Source organism: Cherax quadricarinatus, chromosome 8, assembly GCF_038502225.1.
Source record: "Cherax quadricarinatus isolate ZL_2023a chromosome 8, ASM3850222v1, whole genome shotgun sequence".
Taxonomy (NCBI): Eukaryota; Metazoa; Arthropoda; class Malacostraca; order Decapoda; family Parastacidae; genus Cherax; species Cherax quadricarinatus.
In genome coordinates, this window is record NC_091299.1 from 26,951,370 (window position 1) to 26,971,110 (window position 19,741).

General features: G+C 39.7%; 1 protein-coding gene across 3 annotated transcripts in view; it reads left to right on the top strand.

Annotated features, from left to right (window-relative positions):
- The first annotated feature begins 737 nt into the window (after positions 1-737).
- The window catches only part of Rexo5 (RNA exonuclease 5), a 64,913-nt gene continuing 45,909 nt past the window's right edge, over positions 738-19,741 (top strand). The window contains exons 1-2 of one of the 3 annotated variants that reach the window (XM_070082982.1): positions 740-1,317; positions 7,774-7,896. In XM_070082982.1, coding sequence (XP_069939083.1) covers positions 1,210-1,317; positions 7,774-7,896 — 231 coding nt within the window. In that variant the 5' untranslated portion in view covers positions 740-1,209. Of the gene's footprint in view, positions 1,318-7,510; positions 7,651-7,773; positions 7,897-19,741 lie in introns of those variants that run through there. The other 2 variants (XM_070082984.1, XM_070082983.1) reach the window with 2 other exon arrangements.

Genomic DNA, 19,741 nt, shown 5'->3' on the forward strand with positions numbered 1-19,741 from the left:
GCTTTGGAGTATAATGGCAAAATAGTGAACTTATTAACTTTAGCACCTGAGAATAGCACCTTGATTATTTTAACAATTGTGAATATATGATCTAAGGTAGTTATATAGAGCTAAAATAAAGGACAAAAAATATATAAGGGACTGTATAGATTTCTAGCTCAGTGTGCCAGTCAATGTTTGTTACTGCTGTTGTGAAGTTATTAATGGCTGCCTCATTGTGAAGTCTGAAGGTGACTTTAGTAGTGTCTTGGGGTATTTTACCAAGAGTTGTTATGAGGAAAGTAGGGTAGTGGTCTGTGGTATTCATTAGAAAGGTTGAGTTGCAGGACGAACGTTCTGGGTTTCTCCATGCACAAACTGGAACAGACTTAGTGATGTGGAGTCTATTCCAGTTTTAAATCTCTGAGTCTTCCAGGCAGCGGGACGCATGCCAGGCTAAGCCTTGGTGGCCCTCACAACCTCTGGAGTCCCAATGGGACGCATGCCAGGCTAAGCCTTGGTGGCCCTCACAACCTCTGGAGTCCCAATGGGACGCATGCCAGGCTAAGCCGTGGTGGCCCTCACAACCTCTGGAGTCCCAATGGGACGCATGCCAGGCTAAGCCTTGGTGGCCCTCACAACCTCTGGAGTCCCAATGGGACGCATGCCAGGCTAAGCCGTGGTGGCCCTCACAACCTCTGGAGTCCCAGTGGGACGCATGCCAGGCTAAGCCTTGGTGGCCCTCACCCTCACAGTGGGACGCATGCCAGGCTAAGCCGTGGTGGCCCTCACAACCTCTGGAGTCCCAGTGGGACGCATGCCAGGCTAAGCCTTGGTGGCCCTCACAACCTCTGGAGTCCCAGTGGGACGCATGCCAGGCTAAGCCGTGGTGGCCCTCACAACCTCTGGAGTCCCAACAACAACACATGTCAGTGATGAGATATTTTCAAAGCATCACCAGAAAGCTGCTGGAAGAGCAGGAATAACAGGAGAGCTGCGGACAAGATCAGTGAGCGTGTAGAGAGGAACATCAAGGCTGCACACCAGATCTATATACTATTTACAAGGAAAGTGTCCATTATAGTTCTTGTAGTTGAAGTTAGTCACTGGAAGTCCACAAACCCATCAAGGAACATATCCTTGATGCTGGCCAAGAATTCTTGGTCATAGCAATTAAAATAATATTCGGCAGCGTTTGCACCTTCAGTCAAGGCAGGAAACATTACAAAAATGAAGACATTGATGTCACAAACGAAGATTAAACGTCTCGAAAATAAAAAAAGGAAATTAAGTGCATACTTGGACTTGGTAGAGAGGAACAAGGAAGATCAGATTAAGGTTAGCTCTTGGTGTGAATTATTAATATACAGTTGTTTTGTATTTATGTTAAACTATTGCAGTATTTATAATTTATTTTGTTTTTGTAGTAAATGATTACTTGAGTAAATAAGTTTATTTAGGCACAGGTACATGAGTACAGTTTTCATACTTAATGTAAACTACCCAGGATAACCCAGAATAGTCAAAGTGAGTTGTTTCCATTGTGAGTCTTTGGCCTATAGTTATTAATATATAAAAGTGATAATGTATGAGGACTTAAACCAGAATATTGTGACAAGTCATCAGGATTTAAAACTGAGAAAAGATTTCTGTAACCAGCTGGTGCATGGTATCCTTCATCAGCAGCTCTTGTACCTGTGTTCTCCCTTGTCTCCAGTGTCCTCCTCTATGGTGTCAATTTTCACCAGTTACTTTTTTTTGCATCCTCAGTTTGTTTGCAAATTTATTTTTATTATCAGCACACAAACAATTTCTTATCTTCACTAGACAGGTAATTTAGTTTACATATTTATTTTTTTATTATCACACTGGCCGATTCCCACCAAGGCAGGGTGGCCCGAAAAAGAAAAACTTTCACCATCATTCACTCCATCACTGTCTTGCCAGAAGGGTGCTTTACACTACAGTTTTTAAACTGCAACATTAACACCCCTCCTTCAGAGTGCAGACACTGTACTTCCCATCTCCAGGACTCAAGTCCGGCCTGCTGGTTTCCCTGAATCCCTTCATAAATGTTACTTTGCTCACACTCCAACAGCACATCAAGTATTAAAAACCATTTGTCTCCATTCACTCCTATCAAACACGCTCACGCATGCCTGCTGGAAGTCCAAGCCCCTCGCACACAAAACCTCCTTTACCCCCTCCCTCCAACCTTTCCTAGGCCGACCCCTACCCCGCCTTCCTTCCACTACAGACTGATACACTCTTGAAGTCATTCTGTTTCGCTCCATTCTCTCTACATGTCCGAACCACCTCAACAACCCTTCCTCAGCCCTCTGGACAACAGTTTTGGTAATCCCGCACCTCCTCCTAACTTCCAAACTACGAATTCTCTGCATTATATTCACACCACACATTGCCCTCAGACATGACATCTCCACTGCCTCCAGCCTTCTCCTCGCTGCAACATTCATCACCCATGCTTCACACCCATATAAGAGCATTGGTAAAACTATACTCTCATACATTCCCCTCTTTGCCTCCAAGGACAAAGTTCTTTGTCTCCACAGACTCCTAAGTGCACCACTCACCCTTTTCCCCTCATCAATTCTATGATTCACCTCATCTTTCATAGACCCATCCGCTGACACGTCCACTCCCAAATATCTGAATACATTCACCTCCTCCATACTCTCTCCCTCCAATCTGATATCCAATCTTTCCTCACCTAATCTTTTTGTTATCCTCATTACCTTACTCTTTCCTGTATTCACTTTTAATTTTCTTCTTTTGCTCACCCTACCAAATTCATCCACCAAACTCTGCAACTTCTCTTCAGAATCATGTAATAAAATATTGTTAGGCACAAAAACTAACTGGTCAATGGTATAAAACTCGCAGCAAGTTTGAGTTAACAGAGAAACAAAAGCAGTAATGAAAAACCTTATTAAGACAACATTTCACTTGCTACAAACAGTCCAGTATGACTGTCAGCTTCCCGTTAAATTCTGTATTTGCAAACATTTAAATGGAATCACTTGAAACTAATTGATTACCTGTAGTTTACCTGGAGAGAGTTCCGGGGGTCAACACCCCCGCGGCCTGGTCTATAACCATGCCTCCTGGTGGATCAGAGCCTGATCAACCAGGCTGTTACTGCTGGCTGCATGCAATCCAACGTACGAGCCACAGCCCGGCTGGTCAGGTACCGACTTTAGGTGCTTGTCCAGTGCCTGCTTGAAGACTGCCAGGGGTCTATTGGTAATCCCCCTTATGTATGCTGGGAGGCAGTTGAACAGTCTTGGGCCCCTGACACTTACTGTATTGTCTCTTAACATGCTAGTGACACCCCTGCTTTTCATTGGGGAGATTGCATCGTCTGCCGAGTCTTTTGCTTTTGTTGTGAGTGATTTTCGTGTGCAAGTTCGGTACTAGTCCCTCTAGGATTTTCCAGTTGTATATAATCATGTATCACTCCCGCCTGCGTTCCAGGGAGTACAGGTTCAGGAACTTCAAGCGCTCCCAGTAATTGAGATGTTTTATCTCCGTTATGCGCGCTGTGAAGGTTCTCTGTACATTTTCTAGGTCAGCAATTTCACCTGCCTTGAAAGGTGCAGCTAGTGTGCAGCAATATTCCAGCCTAGATAGAACAAGCAGCCTGAAGAGTGTCATCATGGGCTTTGCATCCCTAGTTTTGAAGGCTCTCATTATCCATCCTGTCATTTTTCTAGCAGATGTGATTGATACAATGTTATGGTCCTTGAAGGTGAGATCCTCCGACATGATCACTCCCAGGTCTTTGACGTTTTTTTTTTGCTCTATTTTGTGGCTGGAATTTGTTTTGTACTCTGATGAAGATTTAATTTCATCATGTTTACCATATCGGAGTAATTGAAATTTCTCATCGTTGAACTTCATATTGTTTTCTGCAGCCCATTGAAAGATTTGGTTGATGTCCGCCTGGAGCCTTGCAGTGTCTGCAATGGAAGACAGTCATGCAGATTTGGGTGTCATCTGCAAAGGAAGACACGGTGCTGTGGCTGACATCCTTGTCTGTCTGTACATTTTCTAGATCAGCAATTTCACCTGCTCTGAAAGGTGCTTTTAATTCCGAAAGATGTTTCTCTGATGAGGTACGTCAATGACCAGTTGATAGGCACCCCTAAACAGGCTGTGGTTCACATGTTGAACTGCGTGCTGTCATTAGTAACTTGGTTGATCAGACTTTGATCTACCAGACCTGGTATGGGACCATGTCATGGGGGTGTTGACCCTGAGAATCATCCTTAAGGACCTTTACCAGCTACTTAATCTCAGCAGGGTTGACTCGTCAATTCACTTCACTCTAGAAACTGAAGTAAATAATAATATGCCCTCTCTAGACATCCTTATAAACCCATACATGGTATATACCTGGAGAGGGTTTCAGGAGTTACTGCCTCCACAACCCAGTCTGTGACTAGGCCTCATGGTGGATCAGGGCTTAATCTACCAGGCTATTACTGTTAGCCGCACGTAAACCAACGTGTGAACCACAGCCCAGCTGGTCAGGTACTGACTTTAGGTGCCTGTCCATTGCATTCTTGAAGACAGCCAGGGGTCTATTGGTAATCTCCCTTATGTATGTTGGGAGGCAGTTGAACAGTCTTGGGGCCCCTGACACTTATTGTGTTGTCTCTTATCATGCTAGTGGCGCCCCCTGCTTTTTGTTGCGGGGACGTTGCATTATCTGCAGAGTTTTTTGCTTTCATAGGCAGTGATTTTCATGTACAAGTTTGGTACTAATCCCTCTAGGATTTTCCAAATGTATATAATCATGTATCTCTTCCCTCCTGCATTCCAGGGAGCACAGGTTGAGGAACTTCAAGCGTTCCCAGTAATTGAGGTGTTTTATGGCAGTTTTGTGTGCCGTGAAGGTTCTCTGTACATATTCTAGGTCAGCAATTTTACCTGTTCTGATAGGTACTGTTAGCGTGCAGCAATATTCCAGCCTAGATAGCTCCTGTTTTTTCCAAGTAACCTTACAGTAAGGCTACATATAAAAATGATCTGATCCATTTTTTGGTCACATCACAGCATAACGACAAAAGAGATAATGAATGAGATAAATAAGGCTTATCTTTATTGCTAAAATGTTCTGCTTGCACAACAGGTTTCTTCAGTCAAATACAGGCAAATAAAATTGAAGACAGTAGTTGCAGTTTTGAGGCAGTCAGTCCCTCGTTTATGAAGAGGCTTGTGCAAATAAAACATTTTGGCAGTAAAAATACCCAAGTGTTGCATATGTGTCTTATTCATCAAAACTGACTAGATAGTAGACCAATACACACAGTTTTTCTCTACATGTGACATCATCTCAAACATCACCAAGATTTTGAACCAGGGTGACAACAAAGTGGCTGTCATAACCTCATTTACCATCTGTGACCTCATTAGGTGAAAAAACAGTAACAGTAACAAAGAAGCTGCTCTGAGATTTTATGCAGTAGATGGGACAAGATTTATATACTAGAAACCCCTAGAAATTTCAGTAAGCATATGAACGACCATAATTATTCAACTTAATGGCTAATGGAAACAAAAAGTGTGTTCAGCATATAAATTCACATACCCATCTAAGTAGATACAGTATTTTAATTCAAAACTCTTATAAAACGAAGGGAAAATATTAGGAAATACTATGAATCTGCTATCATCATGATATCTAACCATTGTTGTTATTATTGCAATCAAAACTAAGTGCTAAACTCACAAGGGTCATACAGCATGACATCTAACAAAAACACAAAACTGAGGCAGCTTCTTCCTGTTGACAAGACCTTTGGCAATACAGATTTTATACCAGGTATAGTGTGGATAAGTACAGGCAACTACTGCCACTAGCATTAACACTCCTCACTGTGCCAGCGAGACTTGGGACCTATCTAAGCATGAGCTAATAGGCCTACTGCAGTGCTTCCCTGATATGCTCTGCATAACTATGGGCTTTCTGCATGCACAACTAAATGTCACCCATCTCTGTATAAACATTGTATCATGCCAAAATAAAATACTTGTATTAGTACAGTGGTACTTCGAGTTTCGAACAGCCCCCAACTCGAACAGTTATGTAAGTGTATTTTTGTAAGTGCTTTTGTAAGTGTTTTTTTGGGGGTCTAAAGCGGACTAATCTAATTTACATTATTCCTTATGGGAACAAATTCGTTCAGTATCGGTACTCAAACAGCCTTCTGGAATGAATTAAGTTCAAAACTCGAGGTACCACTGTATTATTATTATTATTAACCCTTTGAGGGTTTCGGCCGTACTAGTACGGCTTACGACCCAGGGTTTTTGACATACTAGTACGCCTAAATTCTAGCGCTCTCAAATCTGGTGAGAGAAAGCTGGTAGGCCTACATATGAAAGAATGAGTCTATGTGGTCAGTGTGTGCAGTATAAAAGAAATCCTGCAGCACACAGTGCGTAATGAGAAAAAAAACTTCGACCGTGTTTTTGGAATAAAACAGCGACTTTGCACTGTATTTTCGTATGGTATTTATTGTTGTATTCTACTTTTCTTGGTCTCATTTTATAGAATGGAAGACATATTACAAAAATTGAGATGATTTTGACTGGTTTTACAATGAAAAGTACCTTGAAATTGAGCACAAATTAGCAGAAATGTTTGATTTTTATCAAAGTTCAAAAGTAAACAAATCATGCTAAGCGTCCAATACACGTCAACTGGTGAGTCTGATATTCTTTCACAAGTACACTGATATTATTTATACCATTTCTACACTAATGCAGCAGTCTTCATAACAGTAAATCTTCTATTTTTTGTAATAATAAAAATTCTAAGTGGAAAGCCAAAGAAATATAAGAGGGGCCTGGGGATGTGACTAACGAACAGAGAACTTGTTATTTTGTTTATTCTGGACCCTATTCGGAAATAGAAAAAATGGAGTTCTAGCGAAATAGTTATGATTTTTGTTGACTAGTACATTGGAATTGGCCAAAAATAGGGCTCAAAGTGGGCAAAATCGCCGATGCATAAACATCGTCGAGACCGCTAACTTCGCAAGAACATAATTCCGTAAGTTTTCCATCAAATTTCATACTTTTGGTGTCATTATGATCGGGAAAAGATTCTCTATCTTTTCATAAGAATTTTTTTTTTTTTTTATTTTTTTTTTTTTTTTTTTTAAAATTTTTTTTTTTTTTGGGGGGGGAAATTTGGCCAACCCTGAGAACAAGTTTCGGAGAGGGCCTGTCGACCCTCAAAGGGTTAAACACCTGACTATGAGCCTCTATCCTGCTTAATATGTTCCATAACTACCAGATATGTTTTATTAGACTTAATAAAGCCTTCTGCATAGGCAAAACCTTATCATAATAAAGTGCCTCAGTATTGCTTTTGTCTTTATTAGCTAAAACTCATTCTTGTGTTCATGTGTAGTCACTTTTGTATTATTCTTACCTTAAAGATCTAATTTTCAGTTATTTCTTAATTTTAATGTAGACATAATATATATTTCAGAAGATAAATAGTAATGGCAATTGTTCTGGAGGTGCAAGTGACACATTGGAGTGTGCTGTGAGCAAGAGTGACACAATTTCACAGATAATATAGTGTGGTGGTAGTTACCACTTCAGATACAATTGATTTTTTGTGTACATTAACAGGTAAATGAACACTTATACTCTGTGATATTCAGTTTTACTAAGTGACAAATAACAGCACTTTTTGGTAAGTTAGGTAGAGTAACTGTTCCTGAGATTATATATTTCATAGAATTTTTATTACAGCTATCAAGTAAAAATCATGAGGAAGAAGCAGCTGGAGGATCACACCTGGTTAAACACCCACACACTGACGAGGAATTGGAAAATTTAAAGCGAAGGAAAAGGGAAATTGATAAAGAGAAAATGGTTAGTTGTATATCTGGGAGTACTATAGTATATGTTCATCTTGTATTCCTTTTTTCTTTTCGTTTCTTTTTTTCATGAATAAATAGTTTAAAATATAAGAATTAGGTATCCCCAGTAGGGCAGTACTGTACCTGGCTATTTTCTTACCCTTTTTTTTTTTCTGCAGTGTACACAGAGGTGTTTTTCGCACACTTAACTCTGCACATTGAGAGGTGTTCTTCGCACTCTGTTAACTCTGGGGTGTACATCAAGAGGTGTTCTTTGCTCACTGTTAACTCTGGGATGCACATCCTCTCATCTCAAAACATTTGTGCATGCTCATAATTATAAGTTTACTGAAATTGGTCAGAGTAGCATCCTTGTAGTGGAAATGGCTGTGTTGCTCTTGAGGGATCTTTGTCTCTGAAGTAAATAAGTGGAATTGAATAAACTACATACAATCCTGAAAAATGTAGATACTGTATCTCATTACCATGGCTTGTATAGATCGATAACCATGGCTTAATAGATCACAAGCCCTTAAATATGATATTAAAACTCAACTGCATTTTAGTTGGTCATGGATCATCAACAAGTCATGAATGAGTAGAAAAACAGAGAAACAGAAGTAAATTCAAAGAATAGAGACACTAGATGTATCATATAACTTCAAAATGTATTAATCTAATGGAAATCAACTTTAACATCAATAGAGATAAGATTGTTATTAACCCTTTCAGGGTCCAAGGCCCAAATCTGGAGTCACGCACCAGTGTCCAAGAATTTTCAAAAAAAAAAGTTATTTTTTCTTATGAAATTGTAGAGAATCTTTTTGTGAAGGTAATAAAACAAAAAGTACGAAATTTGGTGGAAAATTGACGAAATTATGCTCTCACGAATTTTGATGTCTCAGCGATATTTACGAATCGGCGATTTTGCCGACTTTGACTCCCATTTTAGGCCAATTACATTATTCCAATCAACCAAATTCTTAGCTATTTCACTAGTATTACTTCTATTCTATCGATTGAGCACAAGAAATCGCCAAGTCAACTGTTTCAACTACAAAATAAAGTGATCGGAAATTGTTAATTTGGCCAATTTAACACAAAGTTCAAAATATTCCAATTTCAAAATAGGGTCCAGAATGAACAATGTAGGCATTCCTGGCACTAAACTAACATTTCCTCTGTTCATTAGTTATGTTTTGAGGCTTTACAAATAAATTCCATTTTGATTTTTTATTCACATAATGAATTTTTATTCACACCAAAAAATAGAAGATTTACTGTTATGCAATATTGTAATAATTGTATAAATATCATCACCACATTTGTGAATGTATATTAGACCCACCAGCTGGCGTGTATTAGACATGTGAGGTCGTTTGTTTACTCTTGAATATCGGCAAAAATTTAACATTTCTGCTACTTTGAGCTCAGTTTCAAGCCATTTCCAGTGCTAAAACCAATCAAAATCATCTCTATTTCTGTAATATGTCTTCCATTCTATCAAATGAGACCAAGAAATCGCAAATACAACTATAAAAAACATACGAAAAAACACTGCAAAGTTGCTGTTTTAATCGAAAAATCATGATTTCATTTTTTTTCTCTCATTATACACAGTGTGCTGCAGGATCTGTTTTATGTGGTGCACACATACCACATAGATGTATTCTCTCATATCTAGGCCCAAATGTACCACTCACAGTTTATCAGAGTGAGCTGAGCTCATGGCGTAGATCTACGGTTTGGACCCTGAACATAAAGCCGTAGATCTACGGGACGGACCCTGAAAGGGTTAAGATTTTGTGAATTAGAAATGGGGACATCACAAGATATACCCAATCAGGGATTCAGAAGTATCTACAATGAACAAAGCTGGATCTAGAGCTAGAGGTTACTGCTTGCTCTTCCCCCTCCCATAAACAAAAATGAAAAATCAAACTAATTTATAACATTTTCATCCTAATGGGAGAGAGAAGTGTCTTATTATTCAACATTTCCCAAAGTTTGAACATTTCTACCCAAAAAAAAAAAAAAAACATGGTATGGGTGGGGTTAGAACTCTTGGCAAGTGAGTCGTAAAACTCCAGGCCAGTCCATAAGCCACTGGTTCCATAATTTTAAATATTTACAGTGATTTTCTAATTAGAGTTCTACTACAGGCCAGTGCAGTACAGTGCAGCCTCTCCTCACTTAACGATGGAGTTCCATTCCTGAGACTACGTTGTTAAATGAATTCGTTGCTAAGTGAGGAGCACACTATAATGGTAGTGAGTTTGTGTCAACCATCTTTGATATTGTTTTAATGTCACCTTTGCACCATTTATAACATTTTAAATGTTTATACATTAGTGTACTTTATATTAAAATAAGCAGAATAGAGGAAATCAGCTCTAATAGACATTATTTAGGTATGAATACTGGTCAGAGCCCATTGTAAGTCCGAGACGTTGGTAAACGAGTATGTCACTAAGTTAGGAGAGGCTGTATACAGTGGTACCTTGACTTACGAGTGCTCCAACTTACAAGTTTTCCGAGTTATGAGCCATTGCTCGGTTGATTTTTTGCTTTGAGTTGTGAGCCAAAATCTGAGTTACGATTGAAAAAAAAATATTTACTGTACGAAAAATGACGTTTGGCAAGAACCCCGGCCTAAATGGCACAGTGAAAGGTGGTTTTGGGACTTGGTACTTATAAAACAATGCTAGTGCAATGTTCTCGCTGGAGGTAATCGTGTAATTATCTTTATATATTCTACAAAGTTTTTGACATTTGCAAAATATCTTGCCCTTTACTCCCTCACAAATCTCAAAATATTTAGAATATTTCCAATATTGCACAAGCCAATTGTAGAACAATAATTTTTTTATGATTTCTGTCAATATTATTGCATTTACTTCAATAATAAATAAGTCAGTAACTTCCGAGATATTCATATAGTATCACTGCACTAGTGATCTAGTGCAGTTAGCCACTCAAAAAAAAAAAACTGCTTTCTTTTATCCAGGACCAAAGAACACATTATAGGAAGGAGCAGTAATGATTTTATATGCTTAGACTTGTCCTGGACACTTGCCATATTATGGCCTATTTTATTCATTCTAGAGTATATATCAAATTTCTATATTACTTATAGTGTTTACTGTGTCATGTTAGATCAATTCTGATAGATAGGTAAGCTGTAGAGTTGATATTAGTGTTGCACTGAAGTATTTTCTCCTGCCCCTGGGGCATTTTTTGGGGGGCTGGAATGGATTAATGGCATTTCAATTAATTTCAGTGAGGCATACTATCAAAGATACGGTACTATGTTCCACAATCAGCTCTCCTTGCACTGTATCACTCACTCATCTACCCTTATCTCACCTATGGAATTTGTGCATGGGAATCAACAACATTAAATCACCTGAGACCACTAATTACCCAGCAAAAGGCTGCAGTCAGAATGATAACAAATTCTCACTCCAGACAGCATACTCCACCAATATTCAAAAATCTGAAACTACTCACCATAAAGAACATCCATACTTATTCTTGCGCTACATACATAGAACACTACACTCAAACATAAACCCTCCACTCAAACTTCTCCTCACCAACCTTAATAGGACGCATGACCACAACACAAGACACAGATCACTTTTTGATGTACCCCTTGTCCACACCACACTATGTAAGAACTCTATGCACATAAAGAGCCCCAAAATTTGGAATTCATTACCAGTAAATACTAAAGTAACCCAGTCTGAACATCAATTTAAGACTCTTCTCCAAAACCATCTTCTCACCCTAAACTAAATATTAAATACTCAATACTTAAATTAAGATCTCCCAGTTACCTAAATCTTCACACTTCAAAATTTAAATAGCCAAAGTTCATACATAACTTAATACTACATTGTAGTATAAATATCAGCACAAAACTATACTGCCTTACACCATATTGTAGCATTCTCATACTGTAAACTACTTTCACCAATGCTCAATATTATATTCCAATAATATAACTTAAATATTTATTATTGATATACACAACCGACAAAATACCTTCAGATTGTCCCAGTGTAATATCCCCAGATTGTAACTTGAGTTAACTTACTGTCTGCTTTAAATAAAAACAGATGTAAAACTTAAACAAACTATGATCAATTTCTCTGGTATTAAGTAGTCTGTAAGCCATTAATTTAGTCTGCCCATAATGCCTAGACATGATAGTGGCTCTCTTTGCACTGCAACTCATTATTTTAAGTACAGAATCTCAGTGTAAACTTGCAAAGAAATAAAAATTGTATTTATTAAGGAAAATTGATTTGACATACGAGCACATTGAGTTGCAAGCTAAGTCACAGAACGAATTAAACTCAAGTCAAGGTACCACTGTACTTAGGTTGACTATCCATTTTAACATGGAGCAAAAGAATGCTTAAATTCTCACAATTATTGTTCTTTACACTGGCTGTATTCTTAATCCAAGAATAATTTAGTGATTTTCTAAACATTACATTGACATACACATTACATCAGTGACTACATCCTTCATACTTCCATTTGTTTCCTTTCATTTTACTTGTGGGTTTTTCTTTGTAGTTCTATGTTTGTTCCATTTTCTAAACATGTATAATAGAAGTACAATCTTCATAATTAGATTCTTATGGTGTTTCTGTGTCCAGTATAAAAAAAAATTTTCTCAGCATGCCAGCCATCTCCCACCAAGGTGGGGTGACCCAGAAAAGAAAGAAAAACTTTCACCATCATTCACACATAATCACTATCTTTGCAGAGGTGCCCAGATATGACAGTTTAGATGTCACACCAAACAGCCAATATCCCAAACCCCTCTAAAGTGCAGGCATTGTACTTGCCACTTCCAGGACTCAAGCCCAGCTAACCGGTTTCCCTGAGTCCCTTCACTACATATAACCCTGCTCGCACTCCAACAGCTCATCAGGTCCCAAAAACCATTCGTCTCCATTCACTCCTATTTAACATGCTCACACATGCCTACTGCATGTCCAGGGCCCTTGCACACAAAGCTCTTAAACCCCTCCCTGCATCCTTTCCTAGAATGATGCCTACCCCTCCTCCCCTCCACTATAGATTTATACACCCTCCAAGTCATTCTGTTTTGCTCCATTCTCTCTAAATGGCCAAACCACCTCAATAATCCCTCTTCAGCCCTCTGAGTAATATTTTTTGTAACTCCACATCTCCTCTTCATTTCCACACTACAAATTCTCTGCATAATATTTACACTACACACTGCCCTTAGACAGGACATCTCCACTGCCTCCAGCCTCCTTCTCGCTGCAGCATTCACAACCCAGGCTTTACACCCATATAAGTGTTGGTACCACTATACTTTCATACATTCCCTTCTTTGCCTCCATGGATAACGTTTTTTTTTGTCTCCACAGACTCTTCAGTGCACCACTCTCCATTTTTTTTCATCAGATCTGTGGTTAACCTCATCCTTCATGAACCCATCTGTTGACAAATCTTCTCCCAAATATCTGAACACACTGACTTCTTCCATACTCCCTCCCTCCACTGTGATATCCAATTTTTCTTTACCTAACCCATTTCATACCCTCATCACTTTCGACTTTCTATACACACCCTCCCAAACTCGTCCACTAACCTTTAGAACTTCTCTTTAGAATCTCCCAAAAGCACAGTATCATCAGCAGAAAGTAACTGTGACAACTCCCATTTTGTATTTGATCCCCCATAATTTAATCCCATCCCTCTCTCCAACACCCTAGCATTTACTTCTTTTACAACTCCATCTATAAGTTAAAGAATCATGGTAACATTACACACCCCTGTCTAAGGCCTACTTTTACTGAAAGTAATCTCCCTCTCTCCTACACACCCTAACCTGAGCCACACTGTCCTCATAAAAAAACTTTATAGCATTTAGTAACTTATTGCCTATTCCATACACTTGCAACATCTCCCACATTGCTCCCCTATGCACCTTATCATATGCCTTTTCTAAATCCATAAATGCAATGAAAACATCCCTACCTTTATATGAATATTGTTCACTTATACGGACGGAGGGAAGAGTATATGGAGAAAAAGAGAGAGGTTAAGAGAGTGGTGAAGCAATGTAAAAAGAGAGCAAATGAGAGAGTGGGTGAGATGTTATCAACAAATTTTGTTGAAAATAAGAAAGTTTTGGAGTGAGATTAACAAGTTAAGAAAGCCTAGAGAACAAATGGATTTGTCAGTTAAAAATAGGAGAGGAGAGTTATTAAATGGAGAGTTAGAGGTATTGGGAAGATGGAGGAAATATTTTGAGGAATTGTTAAATGTTGATGAAGATAGGGAAGCTGTGATTTCGTGTATAGGGCAAGGAGGAATAACATCTTGTAGGAGTGAGGAAGAGCCAGTTGTGAGTGTGGGGGAAGTTCGTGAGGCAGTAGGTAAAATGAAAGGGGGTAAGGCAGCCGGGATTAATGGGATGAAGATAGAAATGTTAAAAGCAGGTGGGGATATAGTTTTGGAGTGGTTGGTGCAATTATTTAATAAATGTACGGAAGAGGGTAAGGTACCTAGGGATTGGCAGAGAGCATGCATAGTTCCTTTGTATAAAGGCAAAGGGGACAAAAGAGAGTGCAAAAATTATAGGGGGATAAGTCTGTTGAGTATACCTGGTAAAGTGTATGGTAGAGTTATTATTGAAAGAATTAAGAGTAAGACGGAGAATAGGATAGCAGATGAACAAGGAGGCTTTAGGAAAGGTAGGGGGTGTGTGGACCAGGTGTTTACAGTGAAATATATAAGTGAACAGTATTTAGATAAGGCTAAAGAGGTCTTTGTGGCATTTATGGATTTGGAAAAGGCGTATGACAGGGTGGATAGGGGGGCAATGTGGCAGATGTTGCAGGTGTATGGTGTAGGAGGTAGGTTACTGAAAGCAGTGAAAAGTTTTTACGAGGATAGTGAGGCTCAAGTTAGAGTATGTAGGAAAGAGGGAAATTATTTCCCAGTAAAAGTAGGCCTTAGACAAGGATGTGTGATGTCACCGTGGTTGTTTAATATATTTATAGATGGGGTTGTAAGAGAAGTAAATGCGAGGGTCTTGGCAAGAGGCCAAGAATCACACATAAAGTGGGAGTTGTCACAGTTGCTCTTTGCTGATGACACTGTGCTCTTGGGAGATTCTGAAGAGAAGTTGCAGAGATTGGTGGATGAATTTGGTAGGGTGTGCAAAAGAAGAAAATTAAAAGTGAATACAGGAAAGAGTAAGGTTATGAGGATAACAAAAAGATTAGGTGATGAAAGATTAGATATCAGATTGGAGGGAGAGAGTATGGAGGAGGTGATTGTATTCAGATATTTGGGAGTGGACGTGTCAGCGGATGGGTCTATGAAAGATGAGGTGAATCATAGAATTGATGAGGGGAAAAGGGTGAGTGGTGCACTTAGGAGTCTGTGGAGACAAAGAACTTTGTCCTTGGAGGCAAAGAGGGGAATGTATGAGAGTATAATTTTACCAACACTCTTATGTGGGTGTGAAGTATGGGTGATGAATGTTGCAGCGAGGAGAAGGCTGGAGGCAGTGGAGATGTCATGTCTGAGGGCAATGTGTGGTGTGAATATAATGCAGAGAATTCGTAGTTTTGAAGTTAGGAGGAGGTGTGGGATTACCAAAACTGTTGTCCAGAGGGCTGAGGAAGGGTTGTTGAGGTTTTTCGGACATGTAGAGAGAATGGAGCGAAACAGAGTGACTTCAAGAGTGTATCAGTCTGTAGTGGAAGGAAGGCGGGGTAGGGGTCGGCCTAGGAAAGGTTGGAGGGAGGGGGTAAAGGAGGTTTTGTGTGCGAGGGGCTTGGACTTCCAGCAGGCATGTGTGAGTGTGTTTGATAGGAGTGAATGGAGACAAATGGTTTTTAATACTTGATGTGCTGTTGGAGTGTGAGCAAAGTAACATTTATGAAGGGGTTCAGGGAAACCGGCAGGCCGGACTTGAGTCCTGGAGATGGGAAGTACAGTGCCTGCACTCTGAAGGAGGGGTGTTAATGTTGCAGTTTAAAAACTGTAGTGTAAAGCACCCTTCTGGCAAGACAGTGATGGAGTGAATGATTGTGAAAGTTTTTCTTTTTCGGGCCACCCTGCCTTGGTGGGAATCGGCCAGTGTGATAATAATAATTATATGTTTCAATGTAAACACTTGATCTACATATCCCCTACCCATTCTAAAGCCTCCTTGTTCATCTGCAATCCTGCTCTCTGTCTTACCTCTAATTCTTTCAATAATAACCTTACCATACACTTTACTTGGTATACTTGGTAAATTTATTTCCCTATAATTTTTTCAGTCTTTTTTTCTCCCTCTTTCCCTTATATAAAGTATTTATACATGCTCTCTGCCAGTCCCTAGGTACCATCCCCTTTTTCAAACATTGAAGAAAAATACCAACCACCCCAACACTATTTCAACCCCTGCTTTTAACATTTCTGTCATGATCCCATCAATTCCAGCTGGTTTACCCCCTTTCATTCTAGCTAATGCCTCATACACCTCCCCTACACTCACATCTGGCTCTTCTTCACTCCTAAAAGATGTTTTACCTCCTTGGCCATTGCATGAAATTGCTGCCTCCCTCTCTTCATCAACATTTAACAGTTCCTCAGAATATTTTTGCCATCTTCCCAATACTTCCAATTCCCTATCTAACTTCCCTATTATGTTTTTTAACTGTCAAATCCATTTGTTATCTAGGCTTTCCTGACCTATTTGTCTCACTCCAAATTTTTTTCTTATTCCCAGCAATATTTGTTGACAGCGCCTCACCACTCTTATCGTTTGCTCTCCATGTGCACTCCCTCCACTCTCTTCACCTCTCTCTTACTTTCTGTATACTCCACCCTTCTTTTATCTCTTATGCTCTGTAAAAATCTCTCATACATGACCTTTTTCTGTTTTATCACACACTTTACCTCATCATTCCACCAATTACTCCTCTTCCCTCCTGCACCCACCCTCCTATAGCCAAAAACTTCTGCTCTGCATTCTAAAACTGCCTTTTTAAAACTATCCCACCCCTCTTCAACCCCTGTATTAAATATACTCTCATTTGCCTACCTTTCTTTCAATGGTTGCTTGTATCTCACCCTAACTTCCTCCCTTAGTTTAGAAACTTTCACCTCTTCCTTACTTGCTGTTGCTGATTTCCTTTTGCTCCATCTAGCACTTACTCTAACTGTAGCCACAACTAAATAATGATACGATATATCTGTTGCCTCTCTATAAATATGCACATTCTGAAGTCTTCCCATCAACCTTTTATCCACCAATACAGAATCTAACAAACTACTTTCATTATGTGCTATATCATATCTTGTATACTTATTTGTCCTCTTTTTCTTAAAGTATGTATTACTTATTACCAAACCTCTTTCTATACATAATTCAATTAACCCCTAAACGGTCCAAATGTATATATACGTTCTTACTGCTAGCGCCCCGAACGTATATATACGTTTTATTTTTCCTGCCTCCAAATTTGGCACGATTGGCCTGAGATGCCTGGTCAGCATAGAATGGGTCTTAAAGCTCAGTGTGCACCATATTAAAAAACATCTGGAACCACTTAGTACCTTGTGGGAGCGCCAGTTAAAATGAGCGCCAGCTCGAGCAAACAGTGCGGCAAACACCAAGGATTCACTGATCTAATGTCATATTAACACTCCCCTTTTAAGAGGAAAGTGATGTTAACCCCAAGTTTAGGGTCCGTCTATCTCTGTCTCTGTCTATCTGTCTATCTCTTTTTATCTGTCTCACAGGTACACACAAATACAATTATACATAGTGTAAATTACCTAGGATAACCTAAATAATCCAAAGTGCTATACTGTGCTTGCAGATATAATGCATATGAATACCTGTTTGTTCACAGTGGCTCTCTCTGAGACAGACAGACAAGCAGAGAGATGGAAAGAGACAAGCAGACAGAGAGACAGATAATCAGAGACAGAGATACGAGCTTATCAAATGTCATCCCTTATACACAAATAACCCGCACATAAAAGAGAGAAGCTTACGACGACGTTTCGGTCCGACTTGGACCATTGACAAAGTCACACTAACCAGAGGTGGAGCAGGACGGCTATGTATAGGCAGGAAGAGGTGGTGGTAGTAGTAGTAGTAGTAGTACAAGAATTGTATATAATACTGACAAGATGAAATTAAGACACATGCCCAACACCCGGGCATCCCCATTGTAGACGTTTCGCCATCCAGCCAGCCATTGGATGGCGAAACGTCCACAACAAAGACAACCAGACGCCGCACATGTGTCTTAATTTCATCAGTAGTTGTAGTAGTAGTAGTAGAGGAAGAAGAGGTAGTAGTAGTGGTAGTGGTAGAAGTGGGAAAACGAGCCAGTCAAATACAAAGGAAGGGGAGCACTGCAAGAGAGCTAGATGCCCACAGAGGGAGAGCAAGCGCACAGAGGTGTGTGAAAGGGGAAGTGGTGAAATAAATGAAGAAGGAACAGAAACACGAGACAGGAGAGAGAAAGACAACCCAGAGGAGAAAAGGAAAGAGGAGGAAGAAGAAAAAGAAAAAGAAAAAATGAGGATTCAGGTTAAGTCACGGGTGTTCTGAAGTTTGGAGCATTTTACAATGTAGTGGGAGAGGAAGGCATCTACAGAGACGAAGCCAGGGCTAAGGTTCATACAAGGAAAGTTGTGTATTAGAGAGGGTTCAACTAGACGGCGACTGTTCGAGTTGGAAGTAGGGAAGACAGTTTTAGCAGAAGACCAGTCAATAGGATGGCTATGATCTCTGACGTGACAGAAAAGAGCATTGTTAGTGTCGGCAAGCCTAACACTATTTTTGTGCTCCCTAAGTCTGTCAGAAAGAGATCGACCAGTTTCTCCGAAGTATTGAAGAGGACAGGAGGAGAAGAAATAGAGTATAATAAATTTGGTAGAATTACCGACAATATGTAAAGTAAAAGGACACAAGTGCAACTAATGTGACAACCTGAACAACGCCTGTGTACAACACCGAAATTCCACCAGTCATCTCATGAAATTCAGGGACGCCCAATTAGTGATCAAAGAAACTAATTTCCGCAGACGCAAGTGCCTAGAATTAGCACTGATTGCTGTTTCGATTACAATTAAACAAAACAACGGCAGCTTCACCATCTCTGAAGTCTTAGCAAGAATCCTCCTGAAAACAGTAAACCCTGCCATCACATAGTCTCTCCTGTTATACTACACAAAGCACATTACAGAGAGTGAACACTGAAACAGGCTGCCTCTATCCAGTCTATATTTGTCCAACCTATTTTTATGTTACCCAAGTAATAGCTTTTATATCCTTTTACTCATGTACGAATTAATTGTTCTACCATATTGTATTACTACTACAACTTTTATCACTACTACTACTACCACTACCACTAGTATCGCACCTCACTCTGAGCCTATATATACCCTCTGTGTCCATGTATTGTTGGTAATGGCTTGATAAAGCTCCTGGAGAGCGAAACGTTGCCACAATAAAATGTCACATTAGTTGCACTTGTGTCCTTTTACTTTACAAGAAATAGAGTAGACACCAGGAACATCTGTAGAGGGAGGAGAGGTATGAACGAGATTAGTGCGAAGAGTGTTAGTCTGGCGGAAGGTAAGCTTGATGTCTAAGGGACGGAGAGAATTGTTGAGATTAGAAAGACCGGAAATGTAGGGAAGGCAGAGGATAGAAGAGTTCCCATGAGTAGAGAGTTTGGGAGAGAAGAAATTGCGTTTAGCACGTGAGAGGGCAGAGTCTATGAAATGGGAAGGGTAGCCAAGACGGGAGAACGAATTATGAAGAGTGGAAATTTCTGCTGGAA